The 27,131-nt window shown below is 41.3% G+C and overlaps 1 protein-coding gene across 3 annotated transcripts in view; it reads left to right on the forward strand.

Annotated features, from left to right (window-relative positions):
* The window catches only part of NYAP2 (neuronal tyrosine-phosphorylated phosphoinositide-3-kinase adaptor 2), a 243,778-nt gene that overhangs the window by 197,758 nt on the left and 18,889 nt on the right, over window positions 1-27,131 (forward strand). For all 3 annotated transcript variants that reach the window (XM_064485218.1, XM_031452287.2, XM_031452288.2), the window contains one exon: window positions 6,468-6,571. In XM_064485218.1, coding sequence (XP_064341288.1) covers window positions 6,468-6,571 — 104 coding nt within the window. The remainder of the gene's footprint in view (window positions 1-6,467; window positions 6,572-27,131) is intronic.

Genomic DNA, 27,131 nt, shown 5'->3' on the forward strand with positions numbered 1-27,131 from the left:
TGAAAGCAAAGAGAGCTCCAGAGCTCACAGTGGTAACTGTAGATGCCTTGGAGATTTTCCTGTAACCACACGAAGGGACATAATCCTGAACAGAAATTCAGTTCACCTTAAAGGGAAGATGGGAAATGATTGAGAAATTACCATGTTAAAAAAGAAAAAAACCAACATGAAAGCAACATTGTAAATCGATTACACTTAAATAAAAAATAAGAAATAATAAAAAAAAAAAACCTAAAAAAGACAAACAATGAAAGATCATATGCAATAAGAATAAAAAGAAAGCTAATAGTTCTTTCTAAGTGACAAAGTCCAATGGGTACTTACTTAATAAAAACGTTAAGATGATGATGAATTACTTCCCTGGAAACGTCACATGGTAATATCTTGACGATGATTTATTTTAAGGAATTAAAATTAGTGTCTTCTTTCTTCCTTCCTCTCTTCCTCCCTCCCTCCATCTTCCCTCCCTTCCCTTCTTTCTTCTTTCTTTTTTCCATTCTTCCTTTTCCTCTCTGTCTGTCTCTCTGTGTCTCTCCCTCTTTCTCTCTCATTAGTTTCTGTTCTCTGTACACTTGACCTTCGCGGAAATTGCACAAACAACATCAACTTTTACTTCACTTGGTTATTGGTAGTTTATTACAAAAGAAGAGGTTTTTCCTTGTATGTAGGAAGAAGAGGTACTTTGGAGCTTATAATTAATATTTTAGTGGAATGAGTTTTTCTTGGGGGGGAGCCCTATCTTAGATCTCTTTTGAGGGGTAATTCCACTGTTTTGGCCCCCCCCACACACAAAAGCCTTGGCAGTTTTTATTTTAACAACGTTCAGGATGAAAGCTTACTGATTTTAGTGTCATGATTCCTAAGCCTCACTATTTAAGGCTCCAAGCACAGTATACTATTTCCAAAGGTAAGTGAACTGGACAAATTAAACTTTGATGGCACAGCCCTGGAGTATCTCTAAGAGGCTTGGTTATAATAACAGGAGCTTTCCTAGGATTTTTGAGACTTTTTAGAGCATTCTTTTGACCAAAGAACGCTTGGTGGATCCAACATCATAAAAATTTGTTTCACCAACCTGGTCCCAACAAACACCGTAATGCATTTTAGTTAAGGATCATATGTAACAGAAAGAAAAGCCAAAATGAGTGTAATAGAGATAAAGAATAACCTCACAATTTAAAAAATGTGCCTCTGACATGAGACCACTAAGCAGCAATGCTGTGGAGTGTGTGTGTGTGTGTGTACTTACAGATGTGTGCATTTTCACCTGCCTGTGTACGCACGTGTGTGTAATGAATTTATAAGTAATAGTCTCACTGCAGGGGAAATCATACCCCATATGAGCCATGTTGGGTTTGAACAGTCGCCCACTGGCTGACCTGACGTCAGAACCACAGGGTGGCTGCTGGGCAGGTAATGAGTGGTGAGTGGTTATATTGCAGCCCCTAAGGGGGCTGATGGACAGAGGCCTGATCTGGACTGCTGTCCAATGAGGGTAAAGCAAGGCTTCCTCCGATCATGAGGAAATTGGGAGTTTGCTTGGATTTTGGTAATGCTCAGCCTGTCCATTAGAGATACCAGCATCTGTGTCTGAAAGAGGCTGATGAAGTCAGAATCTGGCTGGAAACCTAGCAGGGGAGATTAATCCACAGGTAATATAAAAGGCACTGGATTGTGTCGCTTATCCGATAATCTCAGCATAAACTTTAAAGGAACCTGACAGTAAAGAAATATTATTTGCCATCTTTTCCTAAGAAAAGAGGTTGGATTTTCTCACTCCGTGTGGCTAAATGTGCTACTGCAGTCAAGGGATGCATGGAAACATTGGCTTCTCAAGAAAACATGTCAGCCAGGATCCTGAGGGATGCTTTGCCTTTGTCTTATATAATAAAAGATGATTCTTTAAGGTGTGCGAGGATTTATGCCTCTTGGGAAATTAAGTTAAGTTGCAGTGTTAGTTTACCTGTGTCATCCTGGGACACCTTTATATTTAAACATCTTTCAAGAGTGGATGGGTGGATAATGGAATCACCTGCACACAACTTAGGGAGAGTTTCCAAACCCCATGTCTCCCCGGAAATGGACCCATAGAAGGTGATGTACCCTTGAATGACAATCACTGCCTGAGGAAATAGGAAGCCAGGCCTTGAACCCGGGTCTTAAAACATGTTCTATCTTACCTTCAACCCTAGAACCAGACTGGAATCTACGAATGAGTATCCCTGAAGGTCACCCACTCTATTTGCTTTTAGAAGTTGCACTGATGTTTTCCAGGTTCATTTTAGTGTCTTCAGCGAAAGAAAAATAATATTAATTGAGCACTTACTGCATGGTCTTCACCAGCAGAAATGCTCAGAGCTGCCGCAGGCAGTGCACTTGGTACATAAGGGCTAAGGGCGTTCGGAAGAGAGGAGGTAAATGAGATCACAGGGTGCTTTACAGTGGCTGTGCACACTGAGGTAGGTCTTGGAAAATAGGTGAAATTTGGTTTGATGGACACCTTGTGAAGGACCGAAGGAGGGTCAGGTGTGGAGACTGAGGGAGGAGACTGAGTTGTGTGTGTTTCCAGGAGCAGAGAGCAGTGAAAGATACACTGGCTCTGATCAGATGGGGCCAGATCATGGGGAGGGCTTTGAAAATTAGTCAAATTAGCCAAAACATGGAAGCAACCTAAATGTCCATCGACAGATGAATGGATAAAACAGATGTGGTGTATATATTACAATGGAGTGCTACTCAGCCATAAAAAGAATGAAATGCCATTTGCAGCTACATGGATGGACCTAAAGATGATCATATTAATTGAAGTAAGTCAGACAGAGAAAAACAAATATCATATGATATCACTTATATGTGGACTCTAAAAAAAATTGATACAAATGAACTAATTTACAAACCAAAAATAGACTCACAGGCATAGAAACCAAACTATGATTACTAAAGGGGGAAGGGGTGGGGAGGGGACGGATAAGTTAGGAGTTTGGGATTAACAGCTACATACTGCTATATATAAAATAGGTAAACAGCAAGGACCTACCGTATAGCACAGAGGACTATATTCAGTATCTCGTAATAACCTATAATGGAAAAGAATCTGAAAAAGTATATATATATATTTATATATATATGTGTGTGTGTGTGTGTGTGTGTATGTGTATATGTATAATTGAATCAGTTTGCTGTACCCCTGAAACTAACACAACATTGTAAATCAACTATACTTCAATAAGAAAATTGCAAGCCATTCATATTATAATACAGAAAAAAATTAGTCAAATGAGCTTAAAGTTTTTATTATATGGAATAATTTGAAATTTTTATATAAGGTGACTGACCTAAAAGCAAGCTAGGAAGCTCAGCTTGGCATTGCATACAAGCTAGTTTTGAGCAGAGAGATTATGGGTATGGGACCAGCTAGGTGATTTTACATATAAATATATATGTTTTAAATTATACATTATATAATATTATATATAATATGTAATCAATTTATAATTAATCCATAAATGTATGTTATATATAATTACATATATGATACATATAGATTTTTTTGGCTCAAGTTGTTGAGACCAAAATTATGATAGCATCTGTGAGCTGAGATAAATCACAAACAAAAAAATTGCTGATCGGACTAAGTACAGAGAGAGGAAAAGAAACCTCTGAATTTAAAAAGGAACAAGATTTGGACTTCAGACTCTAGGAAAATGGAGGTGATATTTCTCCTCGAAATGGGGAAACCAGAAGGACCCCAAAGATGTTGAGGAAAAGCCATAATTTGGTTTTCAACAATAGGCAACGTGAGGGACTAGTGTCCGGAAGGCACTGGGGCTCAAAATCAAGCAAGACCATGGGGGACAGGACAGAGCTGGAGGAACCTCCATGGGACCCAAGAGGGAAAAGATTATATAAGAAGCATGAGAATGCATGTGTCCCGAGAGAGAAAGTGCAGAGAAAACAAAATAAGACAAAGAGACAACGCGAAAAGAACAGAGAGAAGAGAGATGAGGCTGTAAGCGTCACAGGTGGAAAGGGTTCCATCCTTTATCCATCATTAGCTCACCTCGCCCCTACTTTCCTGGATACTAGAATGTTTTATTTATTACTATTTCTCTATAATGTATAAGAAATAAAGTGAATGCAACTATCCTGAAATAGTTTTGGCTTCTGGGTAGGTTGAAAAATAAATCTAAGCACCCGGGTTTCTCCCTACGTGAGCTTTTGCCACCTGCTCAGCGCTGTCGGCAGGTGTTAATTTCCACAGCATTTTCAGGGCCCAGCCTCCCCTGGCTCCCGGAATATGAGGCATATACTCAATAAGTGATACCGTGGCACGTTGGACTTCTCCTTCCTAATTTTCACCAGTTTTCAGCAAACAATTTTGGGCATAATGTCTGTTTCCCCTGAGAAAACATAAACCTCGTTAAAATACGGGTAATTGGTGTGGTCCTCACCCACATCCTTAGCGTCTTACTGCAGTGCTTTGCATGTAGTGGGCCCCCGAGAAGTCTTTGTTGAAGGAACACAGAGCAAATGAGCTCTTGAAGTTTTACTGCCCACAGAGAAGATGTCCGTGTCCTTCCAAGGCTTGCTTGTTCCCCCAATAATGCTCTTCTACCACTGATAATTCCAGCAGGAGGGCCGATCACAACTGCTTTTATATAATCAAATGCAGAATTTGTTGTCTAATATCTATGTTCCTGGATAGACTGGAAGCTCTCTTAGGGCAGGAGTGGGTTTTTTGGTGACCATACCCTGCCCAGTCCCTGGCACATGGTATAAAATAAATAGATGCTGAATGTCAAGTAAGTGATTTTATTTGAAAAGAAATAAAACTTACTGATATTAAAACACTTCTAAGATTACATAACTAGTGGAGTCAGATTCAAAATCATCTTAGTCCAAAGCCTGTTTATTGTCTTTTTCCCCCACTAAATCAGAAGCAAATTCTAATTTGCCAAGAAAGAGGCTCTTGGTAGCCTTTGAGATAATAATTCTGATTTGGATGTGAGGCATTGTGTAATAGGGGAAGCGGGGTAGGAGAGGAAAGGTGTGTGTGTTGGGGGATGTGTGTAAGGATCTCTGTGTGAATGGGTGTCATCTTACTCTGTGTGTCTGTAGCTGCTGTCTGTGAGGGTGGGGAGGGAGTGACAGGAAGGCAGTTGGCAGAGGCTAGAGTCTGCAGGGAAAAGTTCCTTGGTGCAGACGTAGCAACACTTGACTCTGAAGTGAAGCTTGTATAAAAGTGGCATCAAGGTAATGTTTCTACCCACCACGTGAGCGGAACCGGGCACCTTCCTGCTCTCCAGCATCCGTGTGTCCCCGCTTAGTAAATTAGTGATGTAATATCATTTGAAGCCAGGTGTTCAGGGAATTTAATCTTTCAAGTCAAATTTATAATGAAAGGCTTTTTGAAAAGGGCTTGTGTATTTGCAATGTAAATATTAACCTTGCTGAGCCTCAGGTTTCCAACGTATAAACCAGGAGCATTTATAGCTAAGTCTGTAGTTCTAAAGATCATCTTTAAGATAAGAGATAATTTAGGAATAGCCCAGACAGAAGCTGGGATATACAAGGCACTCAAAAACTGACAGCTTATGTAAAAGTTTGTGACAAAAAGCGCAGATGTCAACTTATCTTTTTATACCTTATTTTCTTCTCCTTTATAAATACCTTCAAGTAAATCTGAAAATCAGTGTCCTTTGCATACCAGAATTCTATGCTTCTTGGATGAAAAGGCAAGGAGCACATCCATCCTCAAATTCTCATCTCCAGAGCATCCTGACAATGACCTAGGCAGTCCGTTTAGGCTCCTTAAATAGAGGAAGATTTAAGGGGAGTCTTTTTAATTTTGAAAAATAATATGATTATGAAAGATTGCAGAAGTCTTAGAACTAAAAGCAAATTAGGTTAAATTAGAGAAATGTTACTTTCAAAACATGGTAAAAGAAGTCAGCACAACAATATAGACTTGAAAATTAGAAAAAAGAAGGAAAGAGCAAGAGAATAAAAGAAGAAAAAAAAAAGAAGGAAAGAATGAAAGGAGGGAGGGATGGAAGGAAAATATGGAGAGGGTGGAAAAGACATTTTAGGACATAGGAGACCCATGGACCAAAGCTGAAAATGAAGCATCAGAAATAGTCATGTCACTGGCTTTTTCCCCTAATGGGACGTTGTTGCTCCAATAATCACTGTATAGGAACTCACACTAAATGGGGTAAAATGTGTAAGGGAACAAGGTCTTGAGCTTAAGTGATTTGTTCTTTATTCCCAGGAGCTGATCTGTGAATATAGCTCATTTCAGAATCAATTGGTATGAAATTGTTCCATCACCTGCCAATGGTTAGCAAACATCAGAAGCATTTAAGGCGTTAAAAGAACATGCAGCAAAACAAAAAGAAAGCCTGGAAGCCGGTTCATCGCTGCAGACTTCGCTCCGCTAACTCTTTGTCTTTCCGCCTTGTCCACAGAACCAAAAGCCAGCTGCAAGCTAGGCCGGTCAGCGTCCACGTCAGGCGTGCCCCCTCCATCAGTTACTCCTCTCAGGCAAGCCAGTGACCTGCAGCAGAGCCAGGTACCATCATCGTTAGCCAATCGTGATTGACTTCCTGTGATGCGACATGCCAAACGCTTTCCACCTCTGTCTGTCGTGTGTTGCTGTAACAGCGTTCGCATTCGCTTTTATTTTTCTCTGTGTGTATGGGGTGGGTGGGGGATGAGCTGTGGCAGTCTGTGTTTTCATCCAAAAAGGAAAGTCCTTCTTCCCTGTGACTGGTGCAACTTTCTTTGCTGTTTGTTACCAAATCGTTTTTTTTTGTCTCTGATTTCCATCATTGTGTAATATAAATGTAGTAAACTTGTACTTCTATGTATTGGCTTAGTGGTTATTTTTTAAAATTCTTTCTCCCTTCCATGTTTTGTGTACTTTTATACTGTCTCTGAAAATTTATCAACATTTGATAAATTTATCTACTTTGTTTTATGTAGATTTCTTTTTAAATGTTTTGTCCACAACCTTTGCACAGACGTTGTCAGTGACTTTGTACATATCGTTTAGTTCTTATCCTGTTATACTGTAATATTTGAGGCCGTTTTACTTTTAATTTTATTTAGCTTGGAGCATGATTGTAAGACACTGTGAATATTGATATCCTTATAAATATTCATATACCAACTCATTTGGATTGAACATGGCAGCTAGTCCTTTTTTTTTTCCTTAGGCCATAAAGACAAATTGACCAACCAGATAATCTAGATATTTTCCCAAAACTGTAGATGAATAAGGCAGTCTTTAAATAAAAGACTTTTCTCCCTTATACCAACAATATCAGAAATGCTCTCAGTAAGGGAATGTTAAGTGTCTCTGCATGGTAAATGAGATCTCTATTATCATTTGGAGCAAAGGCAAGAAATAAAGGCATAAGCTACAATATCACTTAGTCCTTTACAGGACCATATGTTGCTCTGATGTTCATTTGGGTACATGGTTGTGTACAGGGAATTCAGTCTGGGGGAAAATCACTACACGTAAAAGCTCTATCTATAACGTGTCCAATAGAAATTCAATACATTGACGTAATTTGTGAAGCTTAATTGTTGTTTCTGCTCATTATTATGGGTGTAAAATAGGGTAATGTCATTCCTGGAGTGGTTTCTCCCTGTTTCCCAGCTTTAATCTTTGCATCCATAAAACTCCTCTGACATAGTAAATTATATGACTAGCGATGATTCCTCCATGGGAACTGCCCATTACTGATTAGCAAATTACATATTCATCAATTCTTTAAAATGTCAAGCCACTTTAAAAATATAACTAAGAAGAATGATTGCATTTTTTTTCTAATGGGAGGCATGGTGTTTTTTACTCGTCTGGTCTGGCTTAACTATTCACAGGACTTGATTTATGAAGATATACAGTATCTACAAACACGAGATGAGAGACTTCTCTCAAGTGCCATTTAGAATTTCTCGTGTCTTAATTTAAAATAGTAAATGCCTTCATAATGAAATGAATCCACCTCAAACACTTTTGGGGTATAAAAGAGGTAGAAACCAGAAGACAATGGATAAAGACATAAATAACCCAATTAACCTCACCACGATAAGCTGCCGTCTTAGTTGATGAAAGCTGTTTCAAAATATTACATTTACTAATTTTTAAAGCTTAAAATAATTAGATACAGAGAGGAGAGAACTTAGGTAGCTGGCGGAGGATCGCATTAATACAGTCCGTTTTCCAAGTCCATGTGCTTTGCTGTTAAGTTACCTTGGCATCACGGAGAGGTTTTGTGCGCCTTGTTTATTTTGCTTTATCCCCCTAATGATTCTTACAGTTATTTCATCCTAAGCCCCTTCAATTTGCAGTGAGAGCGGGTTCCTGGGGTAACTTCTAGAATGGAAACAAAGTACAATCTTTGTGCCATTGTGTTATCAACTCTTCTCTTACCTGCTGGGATGTCCTTCTTTCTTGAAAACACAGCAACATGAGAAAGCCACCCCCACCCCGGGTCACTGATCTGCTCCATGTTTCCCCTCCAGCCAGCAGAAATTCTGGCACACATCCCCACTGTGGATGGGCTGTCAGGGCTACGGATTAGAAGGCTGGCCTGAGTCTCTCCTCTGTGGTTTGTGCTCTGATGTACTAGTCACCTATTCCTACATCCTGTAGCTAACGGGGTAAACATGGCTCAGAGGACCCTTGCTCTGCATTCCTGAAACTTGGAATTGAACTAAAGTCAATGGGCGCTTACTGAGGATCCTCTTCTCGCCTCATTCCCATGCTCTTGACTGCGATGTCTCCTTAAGTTGCACTGCCCTTTGCTCAGTAACCCAAGGCAATGGTAAAAGACCTCTAAACTTGTTTTGAATCTAAGACAGAATAGTCATACACAAACTAGGATATGGGACACCTAGTGATCAAACAAATAATCACCCTAGTAACTTTTTTTAAAAAGTGTTATTCCAATACCAGGTTTTCCCGATAGTTATTAAAACACAGGATGCTTCACTGAAGATGAGTAGACTTGGTACCAGGAAATCACTGGAAGATGATGTGATCTGTTTAAACAAACAACAGCAATCCCTGAACCCTGAAATAATTCCAGTAGTGCTTATCTGTTGAGGAGTCTGACTTCCTGCTCACAGAGAAGGAACCGCGTGCTTTTTTACAGCTTGTTCGCATCATGTCTCTTCCCAGTTCCCTCAGCACTAGTTTTTTCACTCAGCACTTCGTCCAGTAGTTGGAGCTTTCCAAGAAGGCTTGCAGGGGGAGGAGGCGAAAGTGTCTGGTGTTACTGCAGCAGAGGTGGGCAGAGGTGGCCCAAAGGGACTGGCCCTCACCCCGGGAGCCTAGGCCAACGATGTCTGACCCCTCCTAGAGAACCGACTGCCCACCGAGGGCATCCGTGTAAAAATCAAAGCGGAGGTATTGCTTGCTTGGCTTTGCCCTCTGTTTTAGCTGCAGGTAATGTGGCAGACACAGGATTTGTAGAGATGTAGAATTTCATCTGCCTGGAACTTTAAACCATGTAAGAGGAAGTGAGAAGCCCAGGAAAGAAGCACGAGGTCTAAAGAGTTTAGAGCATCTCACACAACGCGTAATACTCCCTGAAACTCAGAGAGATGAAAAATAGATCTTTTCTTTCTTAATTCATTCCTGAATAAATAGAGCAGGCACGGGGCAATTAGGGGTAAGTGACAGTTCCTTGAAATTTTATAGCGATGCAACCACGTATTTTGGCATTTGTCATAATGCGGATCTTTGGAGGTTAGACTGAGTTTCTGTGGCTGCCATGAGAAAGCTATTTTCTTAGTTATAAAACCAAAACTGTGTAAAGTTGTATTTTGAACTAGGAGCACGTCGCCGTCTCTTTTTTTTCCTTCTCTGGTGAAGTAGAAGGCCACGTGCTCAGAAGAAAGATGTGTGAGTAATTTTATAGACAGCCAGTGATGTCCATGTGGTTCCCCCATCTGCGGCCCATGGCCTCAGGGATCCCCGTTCCATTGCAGACGGCGCCATCTCTAGTCCTGCTGTGGCAGGTGCTGGGGTAGAAACTGATGAGCACGGCCATGTGGAAGGCAGGCTTTCCTTCAAGGAAGGAGCAGCCAGGGTGTATCTCCAGACAGAAGTGCCAGCTTTCATTGAAAAAATGTTCCCAAGAAGTGTTTGTACTTCTTTTTCTGGAAAGGAAGGAGATGAGAGCCCCATCGTCCACTTCACCCACACACACACGCGCGCACACACACACACACGCACACACACTGACAATACACTTAAGCACACTCACAACCTCAGACACACAGACTCACATAATCACATGTACACATACATACTTAACTCACGATCACACACACACACACAAACTCACTCAGAAACACACACTTAACATTTTTAAAGTGACAAATCAGGGAACCACAGAGCTAACAGTGACCTAAGTGTTGAACTGAGAGCTCACTTTCTTTCTGAGGTTTATTGTTCTAAACTAGATTATCCCTAATGATCCTTGATTCTAGGAAGGGGGGTAACAAAGGGCCAGCGGTAATTTCCTTTGAACGTAGGTTGCGAAATCTGACAGCCCCCGATCTCTTTAGAAATGCAAATATCGCCCTCAAAGCCATTACCTCTTGTTCCCTGGTCCCTGTGAGCCCTGAGAGCTGCCCTCTCACCACCCAGCCCAGGCCTCGCCAGACTGGTCCCTGCTGTGTGCTTACAAGCTGTTATCCAGGCAGACGAGACTCGATCCTTTCAACTTGCCCCTTTAGGATTATTTCTCAAACGTTGCCGTCTTCTGATGGTGGTCCTCTGGACTCCCTCCAAGCTCTTAACATCCTCCTTTAGCGTGATGAGGCTGCTGGGGCCTAATGAGAGCCTGCCTGGGCGGCCGACAGAGCAGAATGCCTCCTCTTCTCCCCTGGGCTCCCCTATGTCTGCACACCCGCATCTGGCCAGCTTTCCTAGATGATGGAAGAATGTGTCAGGGTGTCTGTAGCTTGACATGTGTCTGGGGTGTGTTTCTGGACATGCTTGGATGTCAAAATTGTTTTCTAGACACTGTAAAAAAGGGAAGCTAAATCATCCAAAAATAGAGATTTAGGGATCAGTACGTATGTATGAAAGACGAAGATTTAGGATGCAACTGGACTCTGTGACAAGGGCTAGAGTGTGATGCTGACTTTCTAAATACCCCTCTCCTTACCTTTCTCTTTCTGTATATCCTTGAGAAAATTGTTTCCCTCATACAATCAAATTTAGTCTTTTCCCTTGGTTTTTAATACCTCTAGAGTAGTGGGATGTTTTGGTTTGTCCCACAGCCTCAGTAACGCTTTGCCTTAAAGTTTGAGAAGACCACTGTTCTTTCTCAGCCTGTGCCCAAGTTCTGGGCTTTCGTTTAAATTTGAGAGAGCCAGGGCATTTGCACGCAAAACTCGCAGAAGCCTGGAGAGCAGGAGGAAGACTAAAGACAAAGAGGGAGTGAGTATACTAATGTAAATGCTCAAACCGGGACGTAGAAAGGAATTCTAATTTCATCCACTCATTACCTGCCCACATTTCTCCATCATATGACCTTAAAGGGTATTTCTTATTTAATTTTGCCTTCTGAGCATTGGATCAGATAGAAAAATGAAAGCAAACCTGTCGATTGAAATTAAAATAACACACAATGTGAGAGCTAAGTAGGTTTCTGTTTTACTGGGGGGCTTACTGAGGATTATAGCCCCGGAGCTATAGCTTCCCAGAGAGCTCTGAGAAGCTGCTCTAAAGAGCTAGAGGGAGAGGCCAGTCTCCACGTGATTTTGGCAAAGGGGTACATGCGATCAAGCATACGTCTCAGTAGAACATCACTGCTGCTCATGAGAAACAGCTATCTCAGCTCTTCTGAGATGCAAGAAGATGCGAGAAGATGCAAGAATCCAGGTTCATAGAAAATGTCTCTTGAAATATTTGTAACTATGTAAGGGCCTGCTTGGCCTGTTTCCCCAGGGTGCAGAGCACCTCATCCTGATCTGATCTTTGCCTTGAATTCCCTTCAGGCTGTATTGCAAGTCAGCAACTGCAGGGCTAATGACTTAATCCTTGTAGAACCGGATGGCGAGTGATGTTCCTTGCTTTACAAGCTCTAAGAGTAGAGAAGCTTCCATTCTCTTTAGAATTCCTGTACTTCCATCGGCATAGATAGGACTTGTTTTACCAAGATTCTACTTGCTTTGAGCTCTGGGTCCTGGAACATAAGCGTTATGAGGCGTCGTCTGATCAACTGTACATACATCGTCAAGTGCTTCCCATCCAGTAGTTAAGGTTCTGTGTTAGATGGGAGAAAACAGCGTTAGCAGGGAGGAGCAGAATATGTGGCTGGGGAACATGTTCCGCCCTAACTTAACATGATGAAGGGGTCCCCTTTCTACTATCCCTTGTTGGATGTTGAACAAACTGTTCTGTTTTGTTTGTTTGTTTGTTTGTTTGAGACCCTGTGATATTCCAGATCCTATCAAACTTGAACTGAGAGAATGTTGTACAACGTGTTTGTACCTTTGCAAGGTTACATCATATTATAGGTATAGCGAAAAAAAAAAAAAAAGACCGAAATAGCATACAGCCAGTCAGCAGAAGCTGAACTTTTTCTGTTCTTTCCACATGGCTTCCTCCTACCCCTACAACAGAGCTTCCTCCCAGCTATGCAATAGATTTTTAAATGATGCCCATTGTTTGTTGCATTCTGTGTACAAGTTAACCTGACATATGTTTTCAACCATGTATATAAGCCCAGTAGGGATACTTGGAAAACTCAGTAAGTTTACAATGTGATGTAGGGAGAAGGGTTTATCTGTACTAACTTCAACTTGTAAAATAAAGTATGATGTTAACGAAGATTATGCTACAAAGAATTACGGTTATTTGTTATAATAATGCTACTTACCAAAGAGATGGGATTTAGCCCTGTGAAAAGTGGAATAAATTCATGTTACCAACAGGAACGTCAGTGGTTATACTGATTTATTGCCATGTATTATGGCAGAGTTGTATTAAAATAATGCAAGTGCCAAAAAGTAAACAAGTAGAAGTGTTACCTTACGTGTGTGCTCTCTTCAGTCCTGCCTGATGGATTTATAAAAACGGCAGGCTGCAGTACGTTGTGGGGCTCGCTGTCACTAGTGTCATAGCTAAAGGAGAAACAAGATTTTGTCATTACCTTTAAATGACAGCCAGATCCAGTAATATGTGTAATGAAATGTTGGCATGATTTAATTTCCATTTTCATACAAAGAGTTCAGATGGTGGGAACTCAGATTGCTTTCTACAACCAGCCACAGTCTGGATTGAGAAGTCTTGACATATTACATAGGCATCGTGTGCTTGTTAACTTGGTATATTTCAAGTGGCAGAATATTTGGGGCCACTTTTTAAAGGCCAGGAGTCTTACAACCAGTAATTGTCCAATATTGTGTAAAAGGAAACCAAACAGACCCGTCCTTTTGCCTTCGTTTCAATCTGCCCACCAGATAATCTTGCATTTATTCCTTTGGAGTAGGGATAATTGTAATAAAACAAGAAGATGTTCTCAGAGGAGTCTTGAACCAGGTGACAAGTAAGGGTGGGGATGGAGGAAATGGACTTGGAGGGTACCAGCCTCTGACTCTGCCCAGTCCCCAGTACCCGTGTGCACCCTTCTCCTCAGCATCATGCTGCCAACTTAACCCTCGGGGCTATAGGCAGAAATGTGAAGGTGTGTTAAGTCTACAGGCCAGCTTTCTTTAACACAGGGAAGGGATAGCAGTTCTCTAGGGTTCTTAGGTGACACTGGCATAATGAAAACCATGTGCCATTCACTGCCATCTCTGATGGGCTTACTATGTGCCAGGAGGGTGCTGAGAGCTTCCCCACATCATTGTAGGTGTGCTGTCTACAGTCCTACCCCACCACTCTCCCTTTACAGCTAAGGATACTAAAGTCGGGTTACGTGCCGTGTCCAAGTTTTATACCTAATAAATGTCAGTCTATGAGTCTATCTACTCAGCTGGTTAAAAACATGAGGTTTAGAGGAGGATGTAAGGCTTCCATTAGAATCTTGGCTCCACTCGTTAGAACCTCTGTGACCTTGACTACATTGCTCAACTTTTCAGAGTCTGTTTTCTCATCTGTAAAATGGGAGCAGGATTATCTGCCTTGTATGGTTGTTGTTGAGGGTTAATAAGGTAACATATGTACATAAAGTCCTGGACAGACATTCCCTGTTAGAAAAGGAATGATTCTTCTTTCCTTTATGGCTTTTCCTTCTTCCAAAAGCCAACTTTCCTGCTTGCTGAAAAGTCCTTAGGAGGAAAGCCACCGTAGTCTGTGGCATTCCGAAAGTGGACGGAGGGAGTGGTTCGGTCCAGCACTGACCTTTTATAGATGGGCAAGTGCACAGTGGTATTAAAACATGGACAGATTTTTCGTCATTTTTATTACTGACTCTAAGTCTCTTGACAGTGCCTCTCCTGCCTGCCAGCATCCGAGACAGATTGGTTCCCCCACCCCTTCTTGGGACACTTGATATAATTTTATTCATTGTTCCCTCTCCTCCAAAGAGGAAATCAGATATTCAGTTATTTACCATGTAATACGGAGTCTGTATCTGACATTTCTTCTTACTTTATAAGTCTCACGTGTGGTTTGGGAGCCAAGTGACCAGAAGTCCACTAAGGGTATCATTTCTGAAGTGTCACCTGTCCCTCACACTTCTTTTCTCTCCTACTGGGTTCCAGTGTGAAGGACCTTTTGGAAAGCATTAGGGTGGTGTTGGAGGCTGTTATCTGCCAAGATACACGAGGCACAAAATATGTTTATTTCCAACGTCAGCATTTACTTCAAGCCTCCCCAGACCACAGTTTGAAATGCTTTGTTTCCTTACATGCGCCTGTATTTACCCACAAACATGCCCATCGGGCCATTGTATCCTGTTATATCAGTTTAATTTTTATATGCCCATTATATCAATTTAACTTGTTTTTGTTTTTTATTTTTATTTTTTTCCACTTTAAATGAAGAGAGCATTAAGGATATTGCATTGTGATATTGAATTGTGATGTCAACAAGGAGGCCTCAATTTTTAAAAATTTTCGTGTTTTTTCCCAGTTTTATTGCGATATACCTGACTTTGTTTTAGGGGGAAGGTAATTAGGCTTCTTTACTTATTATTATTAATTTTTTTAAATGGAGGTGCTGGGGATTGAACCCAGGACCACGTGCATGCTAGGCACACTCTCTAAAGCTGAACTGCACCCTCCCCCAAGGGAGGACTGAATTTTAACAGCATTCCCTCTGGCCACGGGATCGCGTGCCAAATCTAGTCCCAGTGTGTGGAGATCAGTTGCCACTGCTTAGTATTTCTTAGGCAAAATCAGAATCAATGGAATACCTTTTATTTTTTTATCGTAATTTTTGGAATCCTCATTTATTCCTCTTCAAATGCCAAGAGTGGTGTAGTTTACTAAGCGAACAATAACATGGATGTGTCTGGGGAAGCAAAGCTGAAGATTTTAAATCCATTTACTGTCACATTAGTTTATTCCCTGTGTTTTCAAGCACATCTTTAAAGTTTCCAATTCTATGTCCTTTTTTTTTTTTTAATTTTATTTTTAGAAAATAGAGGTTTGAGGAGGCGGTTGAAACCATTTAGCTGCTAGATTTATTCAGAATGTCAGTAGAATTGAAAGTGAAGCTTTGGCTCCGAGTCAAGAGGACAAATTATGAATTTATAACCAGGTCTTGTTTGAGTTGTACACAGCAACTGAGGGAGTATTGAAGCTTCACGGATTGATAACTCCATTTGAGAACTAAATGCTATGATCGTGTTCTGCTGCCAGTTATTAGCAGACATCACATCTTGGAAAGCTTCCCCATCACAGGCTTTAACTAAAATGCACGGCAAGCTCTAGATGGTCTGGTCAACCAAGTGCCAGGAATAGAACAGAACATTGAGTGGATACATACCGCCACCTAGCACCTGAACTGCGCTTTGCAATCTGTACTTTGGTTTCAGAATCGAATTAAATAAAACTGCTTTATGACAGAGGTGACATACTGTTTAGGACAATAAGCATAATGCTTATGGAAACCTGGGACGAACTTTTTTCGATGAATTTTTTTGGATCTTTTTCATTACTTTAGTTTCATAATTTTAGGCTGCCTAACTTAAATGCACCTTTTGATACTTTGGGGAGGGGGATAAAGAATCAGAGCCAGTGAGTTCTGAGGGTTATAGATTATTTATGAATAGATGCAGCTATTTTTATTAGGATTTATGACTTTTTTTGCACATTGTGATTCCCTAAATCCAACCAGAGTCTCTGAGAAAATGCAGACTGAAAAGTAAAGGCGCAGAGAAGGCTGGCTGAATGGAAGAGTTCCTTCTTGCTAGCTTTTGATTGACATTAATATGTTTAAAACACATCCCTTAAGATTCTTTTCTGAAAAGAGCAATCTCCCTAACCAGTGAGTAAATTTACCTCTAACTTAAGTTACATGTGGATTAGGAAGAAACGTTTACATTATATTAATATTGGTTCAGAGTTAGGCTACACTTGACTCAGAAGAATGAGCACATCCACACTGTGAGCGCCTTTCTCATGAAGTTTCTCAGGGAGCTTTCATTTCCCCACCCAGCTCACCTGCTGGGCGAAAATTTGTTCTTTATTCTCTGCTCTGACTGAACTTTACCCTCCGGGTTGAAAGCAATTTCCCTAAATAAAGCAGGTTTCTAAAATGGTTTTTCTTGAGGGTTATTATGTGCTTGGAAAAGTGTTCAGAATGTTGGGTTATATAATTTTATTCTCACAACATACTGATGGAGTAGGTAATATTACCCCCACTTCACTCATGAGAAAACTGAGGCCACAGAGTTTGCTACCTGTTGATGGTGTATAGCTAGGAAGTGGCTATACAGACATAAGGATGTTCTATCTACTAAACCTCTGCCTTATATTCTACCATGAATCACAGTCTCTCTGAATCTGCTGTCTTCATAAAACTCACCTTCCCTAACTTCTTTCATTCGTTTATTTAATCATTCTTTGGTTTTCCACGTCTTACCTTATAACTCTTCTAAATTAAAAGCTACATAGCAGAGGGTCAAATTCAACTCAGATTTCAATTGAATGAGGCACCGCCTGAGGCAGGATCCAAGGGTGAGATTGGGGTGGGACTGTAACTCCTGGAAGGAAGCTTCATACCATGTGGTTGCATCCTTCTCTTGTGGATCAGGGGCTGGTGTTGAGAGCTCAGCCGTGCAGACATGTGTGCATGCAAGCGTGAGAATGTCAGCACTGGAGCACGTCTAACTCTTTCCACATCCTGAAAAGAAAACACATGCACACGGAAATACCAGCATCTGGAGTACTTGTGTAAATTTAAAACCGTCAACACACAAAAGACAAATAATGTATACAGAGAGAGACTGAGCTGGCTTCTGGGCTTCCCCAGCCACCCCATCAGCAGACACTTCTAGGGGGAGGGTGGAGAAGCAGCCATACCATTACTTCACAGCCTTTGTTTTCTAAAGTAAAGGCTGCATTAGAGCTGGTAACAATCCCTGGTCGTCAGTTATTTTGACGGGGATGGTATTTGGAAGGCAGCATATAATGACTTCCCTTCCGAAAAATGAGGAAGTTACTCGAAGGACCAAATGGTATCAGGAGTCATCTTACCCAACATGAGAGAGGGAGAGGCTTTGCAGGAGAAGTCAGCAGAGCTTGATCACTTACCATTCACAAGCCAGCCTGGGAAGAAACACAGTCCGGGCTGTCACCTGTCTGACATAAACCTCACTAATGAAACAGGAGCCCTTGATAAGCTTATGTTGGAGGCACTTACATCCAATGATGGCTTTCCCGGGCTCCATGCAACTTCCATGTATTTTGATTTCTACATCCATATGAAATGAGCTAATTCACGTGACAGCAGCATTTTAAGCTAGAATGTTTAAATGTAAATGCTTATTTTCAGTCACTTATTTGTTCAGCTTAGGCCCTTTTTTATTTAACATTTTATTGAGCAAAGAAGTGTGAGGCCCTGTGTTGCCTCTGAGAAAGCGTGGCGCACGGGGAAACACGACAAGCCACAGGGCAGGAGGGGAGAGGGAGGCGGGCCTGGGGTCCCTCCAGCAGCTTTATGGTGAGGCTTTTCTTAGATCGACACCGTCTTGCAAGATGACCATGCAGTTTTATGAGAAGCTCACCATCTCTCACGCTCTCCCTCACCTCCCATCTCCGTGGTCCCCCGTCCCCGAATACATCCTCCACACCAACAAGAGAGTCGCCATGTGTTGACTCCTTCATATAAAATTCTATAAAGCCTGCCCACTGCCCACAGGATGGAAATAAGCTGCTTTGCATGCATTTCAAGCCCTGTATGGTCAGCCCTGTCTTCCTGCTCCGCTTCAATATCCAACACCTTACATCATGCCCACCCACATATTCTCCATGGTTTTTTTTCACTTTTAAATGCCCTGGGGATGCCTCTAAGATTTGCCTGACACTAACTGCTTCTTGGAATAGCCCTCCTAAGTCCTGGGCTCTTGGAAAACTATTACTCATCCTTCAAGTCTGGGAGCAAGTGTGTTTTCCCAACTACGAGGCTGTCTCAACCCTGCCAGGCATCTCTTCTGTCTCCGCATCGCCTCTGGATTTTGTACTTAGTACATAACCGTAAATAACCTTATTGTTGTATCCAAGGACGATGTTGTATTTAAGAATGTTATCCTCTGTACTGCTACCTAGAAAAGCAGTCTAGAGAAAGCCAGGTTAGGTAAATTCCTTTAATAGCAGAGTTTCACATTTGTACATGTGCATTGGAAATAAGAAAGAGAAGGCTCTCATAGGTCAAGTTTCTCAAATATATTTGACCACAGAGTCCCTTTTTCATTTTTCCACAGAGCAGCTCTTTGGCTTCTAAAGATGCAGACTACACTGGCTTTCATTAGACTGTAGACTCTCTGAGGTTTTGGCTGCATATTTTCACCTTGGAAATCTCGAATTGTCTTAGTGTATATTGAATGAATAAATTAATTAATGCTAAAGGTAGGAAACAGATAAGTGTCAACTCAAGAGAAATGCAGAGCCTAAATGTGGAGAGTTATGTTTTATTTGGCAGACATTTCTGAGGACTTAAGCCCGGGAATGCTCTCCCAGACCCTCTGGGAGACTGCCCCAAAGAGGCAGGGAAGGAGCCAGGAAAATATGCAGGAGATTTTGCAGCAAAGACTGGGTAGACAGAACAGCAAAAGCTTGCTGTTAATTAAAGAAAACCAGGTATCTCCAGTTAAGGAATTTTGGGCTTTTCTAGGTATGGGAAGATGCTAAAGTCTGGGCTCATTGAAATCACTCCTTTGATGTGCACCTGGCTCTCTAGGGCCAGTATCCTGTTCTTTCCCATCCTGAGTTCCCTGGCGGGGTGGGGGGAGCAGCGTTGGGGGTGGCTGCAGAGGCAGCGCTGCCTGCGTGTCCCCATCCTGAGTTCCCTCGGCTCACTGTCAGCCGCGGTAGTGGCTGATGACTTGATGGCTGCAGCATCCTTTGCTTATTGATATGGTAGGCAATATTTTCCATTCACATAAGCATCTCATTTTAATAAATACTGTTGTAATAGTTTGCAGGAGCATTTGGGCTCCTGACAGGTGGCTTTGCACATAATCATCACATGTGTCCACCTCAGCTCGTTAATGAATTAGTTTTACCTTCTGGTGGAGGATGAGACACAAATGTTAGAAACGACAGTTGAAAGGCTTGTGCCACTGATAGAAGTAACACAATGAATGCAGTTCCCACTGAAAGGGAAACCTCTCTTAACCTCATTCCACCCAAATTGATTTTTTTAAAAATCAGCTTTGTTAACAGAAGGAGGAAAGAGTGTGTCATGGGGAGCACTATAGAAAGATAAGCTCTAATGATGCGAGTATGTAATTAGGACAGAACATAAACTAGGAGCGGAGCAAGTTAAGACCTTGAAGTCTCTAACAGAAGTGATTATAAAGCCCCTTCCCCCATGAAGAGTTCAATATGAATTTTATCTTTTAAAATAATGCAAAATTCACATAATTTTTATACTTCCGACAGCAACCACAATGTATGCTGTTCATCAATTCAGATTCTGACGGGTGGGTTTATTTCCCCCTACACCCACACCACCTAACAATTCTCATCAGCCAAGGGTTCAACAGTTGAACTCAACTCTGACACTGTCTACCTGGAGAGAGTGCCCGAGCCCACAGGTTAAGGGCTTCGCCCACAAGACTGCTCCCCTTCAGACACCAGTCAGAAGTCCAGGTTATTTCCTGTGCTTCTGACCCACCAGCCATAAATCAGAGGCTCCCACACTCTCTCCTTGGGTTTAACGCATTTGCTAGTGCAGCTCACAGAACATAGAGAAACGTTTTATTTACTAGGTCACCAGTGTGTTATAAAAGGTTATATAAGGTTATACCCCAAAAACAGCCAGAAGAGATGCATAGAGCAAGTGCCAGGATAAAGCATGAAGTTTCTGTGCCCTCTGAGCACTCCACTCTCCCTGAATCTCCACCTACTCACCAACCGGGAAGCTCTCCGAACCCCATCCTTCTGGGTTTTAACAGAGGCTTCCTTACGGAGGCATGATTGATTAGCTCATTGGCCACTGGGGATTGAATTCAAGCTTCATTCTCCCTCTCCTCCCTGAAGGCTAACCCTCTAACCATAAGGCTGGCTCTGCTGGTAACCAGCCCCCATTTTAGGTGCTGTTCAAAGGTAACCTCCTTAAATTAACAAAAGACACCTTTATTGCTCTCATCATAGGAAAGTGCAAAGGTTTTTGGAGAACTGTGCTGGGAGCAGGGAAGAAGACCAAGTGCAAATTTCTCTTTATAAATCACAATTTTGTCAGAGGAAGAAATTCTGCTCTACTCTTCTAGGTTTTTCTGGTGGGTCTAAGAATTAAATTGACATGAGACAGAATAGTAGGAGAACATCAAAGAGAAGTTTCATAACATGTATATGTGGGAGAGACCCGGGGAAACTGAGTAACTCATCAAAGGGGCCAAGCCCTCATCTTTAATATCATCTTCAGTTAAAGATGAAAGAGGATGTTGGGCCTAGTGATTTCGGACTTCAGAGGGGAGGAAGGCAACTGACATGGAGATGGAACAGCAAATGTTTTGTAAATAAATGTTTGCTGGGCCAGGTAGAGACCTTGGGTGAAGTTTTAACAGACTTTGCCGGACTCCTCCCTATCGACACACCTAGTTCGTACTACAGTGATCTGTGGTGATGTTCCCTTCCTGGAACAGGTCCTCTACCTACGTTCTTGTTAGTTACTTATTTATTTTTATTGAAGTATACCCAGTTACAGTGTGTCAATTTCTGGTGTACAGCATAATATTTCAATCATACATTTATGTACATATATTCATTTTCATATTCTTTTTTGTAATAGGTTGCTACAAGATATCAACTATAGTCCCCTGTGCTATACAGAAGAAACTTCTTTTAAAAACCTGTTTTATTGTATTTTTTTAGGGAGTGAAAGCCAAAATTTCTTCCTGAGTCTTCTGTACCTTGATTGTTTTCAAACAGAAATAATTTGCGTGCCAAAGGAACATTTTCTGGTGACAGATTTTATTCCCCTATAAATCACAGTCTATACTTCATTTTTGATTTTCTCTTTACAAAATTTTGCATAAGGCTACTGAAGGTGAACTCTTTTGTCTCTTGCTTTCTCTCTCGTTTTTTTCTATAGTCTTGCTTCAGAATTGCTAGGCAGATGCTCTAAAGACAGGAGAACTTGTCCCTTGGGAGATTCAGCACTTTCTACCTACCCAGAGAACTTCTAAAACTACTCCTGCAGACAAATTTAAATACAAAGGCAAAAAGTTAAAAAGAATTTTTTTAAGGTGTGCAAACTCTGTGACAGAAAGCTATTTGCTACTGTAGTGTATTGAATTAAAAGGAAGTCTGCTTTCCTGTTGAACTGTCTTCCCAAAATGAGTTACAGCAGGGGGACTGTGTTAACACAACTTATTAACGGTATGATGAAATGAGTGTGAGGATTTGCTAAAGCTGCCAGAAGAGGGCAGCACTTCATCTTCCTCTACCTCCTTTAAAAGTGGTTCCAGCAGGAGTGACATATTTCAACATTCTTCCATGGAGATGGAAAGAAATGAGGTGGAGGAGGGTGGCCAAGGGGCTGCTCTAGAATAGAACACATCTTGTCTTTTCTCCCCCACCCATCTTGTCCATCATCTTTGTCCTCCCTCCTAGCTGCTTCCAGGGGTTTTGAGTGGAGTGGTTGGACCCAAGGAAACAAGATTCACTGGAAGACACTGCTAAGTCTGAATTTCTAATGATTTGACATTCTTACATGCCACGGCTCCACGTCACCTAGGGTCTGAGCAAAAAGATAGCATGGGTACAATTACTATTTGGCCATTTTACCTTCCCCTTCTCTTTCTAAAGCCTCCGTTCTCTAAATACCCTATGTCACATAGAATTATCCAGCCCCTGTGCCCCACATCCCCAGTTTAGCCCACCATCTCTTGCACCACCAACTAAATGCTGGTAACTCACGTGTGTAACTGTCATGACTAATAACTAGCATGTGTGACTGCCACTGCCACTTTGCAGTAATTAGCATTGCACCTTAGAGTTTGCAAATTGCTCTTATACATTCACTCAGCAAACGCTCTTTGTCTGCTTGATGAGCACGAGATGTTCTAATTGATGCTCAGTAGTTGATACAAACTGTGTCCAAGGAAATTTCAGCCCAGTAAAGGATACACATACACACACACACACAATAAATGTAATTAAGAGGAGAGTACACAGAAGAAGGGATGTCATTGAAGGTGGTCGAGCATGATTTTCCAGAAGAGGAAGTGGTGAAATTTTCCCGAAGTTATAATTAAAGAGGGTGAAAGGCCATTGCACACAAGGGAAAGAGGATTTGCAGGGGAGCTGGGTGTCTGACACCATACAACTTGGACAAACGTGCAAGCAATTTAGCATTCCAGTAGTAACAAATGTTGAGGCAGGAAAATCTGAAGGGAAAAATTATAAAAGGATGAAAAGCAAATGGTTAAGTTCCTGGAGAATCCAGAACCATGATTATTATATTCACATTTTACAAATAGGGAAAGTGATCCTCCCAGGGCAGAACTTTGCAGAGGAGCTGTTTCTTTATAATTCAAACTTAGTTACCTGAGATCATGGCCCAGAAGCCTCAGATGAAGGTAGACATGGTTGCAGAGGGAAACCTTCCCCAGACAATTAGCATTACCAAGAGGTTCTTCAGTTAGTAGAATATCTAAGAGCCTTCATTTGTTTGTTTTATATATATTTTTTAATTTTGAAAATTTTCCAGTGGCAAAAAGTTGGAAAACTAGCACAACTGTATTCTTTTAAACACACACACGTACATACACATACACACAAATCTATTTTAATCATGGTACTTCATCTCTAAATATTTAACCATATACATCCTAAGATCAAGGACATTCTTCTAAACAATCACACTCAAAAAAATAAGTCAAGTAAATTAGAATGATTAAATATCATGGTCTCAAATAAAGCCCAAATCTCTACAAGGGCCCCAATGCCATGACCCTTCCCAACCCAGGAGCCAATCAAGGATTATATATGACCTCATATATGAAACCATTAGTTCTCATAGTTTTAAAAATAAATCTCTTCTTAATTATGAACTTTTCTCAGCCTCATTGATTTTTCAAGATACTGAAATTTTCAGACTCCAGAACAATTTGGGGGTTTTTTTGTTTGTTTTTAGAAAACCTCTCGGTTTTGCTGTGTCTGACTGTTCCTTTATGATTAGATTTGAGTTAAGCATTTTGAGCGAGAACATGACAGGTGGAGGCCTTCTCAGGGGATCATCACCTGACACATGGTGTCAGTTTACTGGGAGTGTGATATTTGATCACTTGGCAAAGGCTCTTTCTTTCTCGACTCTAAGTGCTCTGTGTTCTCGGAGGGAGGGACCACGGGAGCCACCCTGGGTCTGTTCACCACAGGACCAAGTCAACTGGTTAAAAGTATTATGTATCTTGTATTTTCTTAAAGAAAAAAAAAAAGAAAGAAAAGAAAGTCTAATTTTGTTTGATCAATTTCTAAATAAATTTGACTCAACATTTTCTCTTGTGACCGTCACACAAATGCAATCTTGCAAATCATCTATGTCTGATGAGAAAATTGAAAAACAAAAGGCTAAGTGAAGCCTCAAGTTCACGTAGGTGTTAGTGGCAGAACTGGGACTTGAACCCCTCTCCAGATGCTTTCCAAGAAGGGTTTTCTTTCCTGCAATATCAGCTGCAGTCCTCTGGCTATTTCAGGGCCGCCACATTCTGTCAATTTTCTATACTGCTTTTCACCACTAGAGGGGGCGAGAGGCTCTTTAAAGTTACTATGACTGCATTTATTTGGACTGGAAATCTTTTGTCATCAAATTCAATGCTGGCAAAGAGTACAAGAATCAATAAGGCGAAAAAATTATTTTGTCCCAACTGATGCCCCCTCTTCTTTTGTTTGCTCATTTTAGATTAAAATAGATTGAATACTTTAACTACAGTCAGTATTGAGTAAGATTGATGACAAACTACAGAATGAGCATACGGCCCACATAGAATGTATAGTGAGATTTTAAGCAAAACTATGCAACTGGTTATTCTTCTACAATATACATTAGCTACCTGGAGATGTAAGACATGGCATCTGCCCTTATGGAATGGCTGTTAATTGTAGTACTTTCCATGAACCTGTCCTTCCCATAATAGAAAAGGTCAAAAGTCATTATGAAAAGTGAATTTGGTGTTTATTATACTGTGCTTTTTAAAACATTAAAGTCCCCCAGATGTGTCTCTGCACATTAAACCTTTACATCCACAAATAAGACATCATCATGTTTAATTCATTCTTTAAAAACTCACTCCCATGGAAAAACGTGGGCAAACTAATCTTAACATTGCCTGGATTATAAAAACAAATCCTATCTAGAGGTATACTGGAAGCCTACCTTCTAAATCATCTGAAGTAATAGTAATAAAATGGTAAGTATTTAGTGAAAATAAAACAAAAAAGAAACAGTCTTCTCATGTCAACTCTATGAAGACAGAATGCGCTGGGCAGACATCAGCTTGTTCTGTACTTTGAAAATCACTGGGAAGTGCTAAAGTGAAAACAAACCAAAAAAAAAAAAAAACTTTATTAATATTTAAAATGTTTAATGAGGAAAATATAACGTCACCTTCAGTTCAATAATGGACAAGGTATAAAGCTAGTATTTAAGGAGAAAAATATTTTAATTTTAGTTTTGTCTATAGTTGATGCGCAAAGAGTGAAAACATTAATAGATGCCGGTACTCAAAACCTCTTGATTAAAGCTGGTTTTGAGTGCGTCACCTCTGAGAAGAGTCAGAGGGGTTGGTGCGGAAGTGCGGAGGTCGGGGGAGCGGTGATTCACCTTATGTGAGGGACCCCTGCATCACTCTTCAAAGGAGGATCTCTGCTTTGTGCTTTCCGGCCCGTTGAGTCACACCCTCTGCCCTGAACAGTGGACCTAGATGTGCGAGTCCTCCTCTGCCGGTGTTTACAGGCGTGAGCCGTGATGAGTTCCTCTGACCAAATCCGTTTCATACAACCTTGCCGTGGTTCCCCCTCCAGGACCCTCACGATGTACGCAGATGCCCAGGGATAAAGGACAGGGGGCAAATCTTTTTCTCATCTCAGCCAAAGAGGCAGGTTTAACTAGGGGCAATGGGTGCCTGCTGTTGTGTGAAGTGTTTTTATTAGACTTGGGACTAAACTCCTGGAATGTTTTACCGGGAGAGGTCGTGAAACCTTCCTTTTGGAGCGTTTTGAAACCACCGTGGATTCCCAGGTTGGTGAGATGGTACCAGTGTGCGGCTCTGCAGAAGGCGAGGGAGAGGGTGTGCAGAGGAATGTACTGCCACAAAGGGGTGCTATTGGCTAGTTCATTGCTTCCTCGGAAAATGCTGCCTGATTTTTCCCTAAAAGTCAAAGTCCTACTGTAGGCTGTTAGTATCCATTTTGGGAACATCCAAAAATAATTCAAAAATTTAAAAATATATTTTGGGATGGCAGATATCTGGATTCAAGTCAGTTTGCTTAAAATATATTCGAATGGCTTATAACCATTTTATTTTAGAAAAATAAACATGATTCTTGGATTATTACTATGAATCAATAGAAAACTCCACTTTTTCCAGGCACTGATAGGACTTATGGGCACTTGTGAATTAAATTCATGTCCTATGCTATGGTCATGTAACCTTTTTGGTAAGAGAAGTCTGGTACCGATGAGTAATTGTTAGACATGTAGGAAAGTCAGGAAGCTCAGTCTCCTTGGAGGAATGATGTGTGGTGAAATAGGAACACCGGCGATATTAGCTCCCATCCATTATTCCTTGGCAGGGGGGTGAAAATGCCAAAGGAACTCTCAGCATCTCTCTACACACTACCAACAGTCCTCCATTTCCCCTTCATCCTGGGCACAATGACAAAGCAGGGTCAAGGCTGAGGATGTCAGGCGAAGCCGCAAAACTTAGGGTCTTAATGTTCCTGAGTTGAGTCCAGTAGAGTTTCAGTAACTGGCTTTCTTGCGCTGAGAGCTGCTGGGTAGAGAGAAGAAGTAAAAGTAAATGAAAAATGTCTGCTTCTCCCAGCAAGACTTTGATGAGGGGACTGGTGTCTTGAAGAGAGTAGCTTGCAGAGAGTTTCAGGCTTTGAGTATGTATCAGGTTGTGGTGTGTGGACTCGGAGGTTTAAAAAGCATTCTGACTTGCCCTGTTAAGAAAGACTATATTTTCTGGTGTTTGCTGATGCAACTCTTTGTGAACTTAATGTAAAAATAGTCTGAGAGTTTATGACTCCCTCTTAGGACAGTTTATTATCTCTTTATCTAGAAGCTTTGGAGAGGAGCGGGGAAGGTTAGTGCATTTAAAATAATTGACAAGGAATATTTGAGTTCACATTTGCCCCTTGAGGCTGTTACAGGTGAGTGTGGGAGGATAGCCGTGAGTTACGGTGCTACACTGGTTCTTGCAGAAAGCAGAGATATGCACAGTGGCTCAGAGCACAGTGGAGGGTGGACAGCTGCCCGC

Source organism: Camelus dromedarius, chromosome 4 (assembly GCF_036321535.1).
Source record: "Camelus dromedarius isolate mCamDro1 chromosome 4, mCamDro1.pat, whole genome shotgun sequence".
Classification (NCBI taxonomy): Eukaryota; Metazoa; Chordata; class Mammalia; order Artiodactyla; family Camelidae; genus Camelus; species Camelus dromedarius.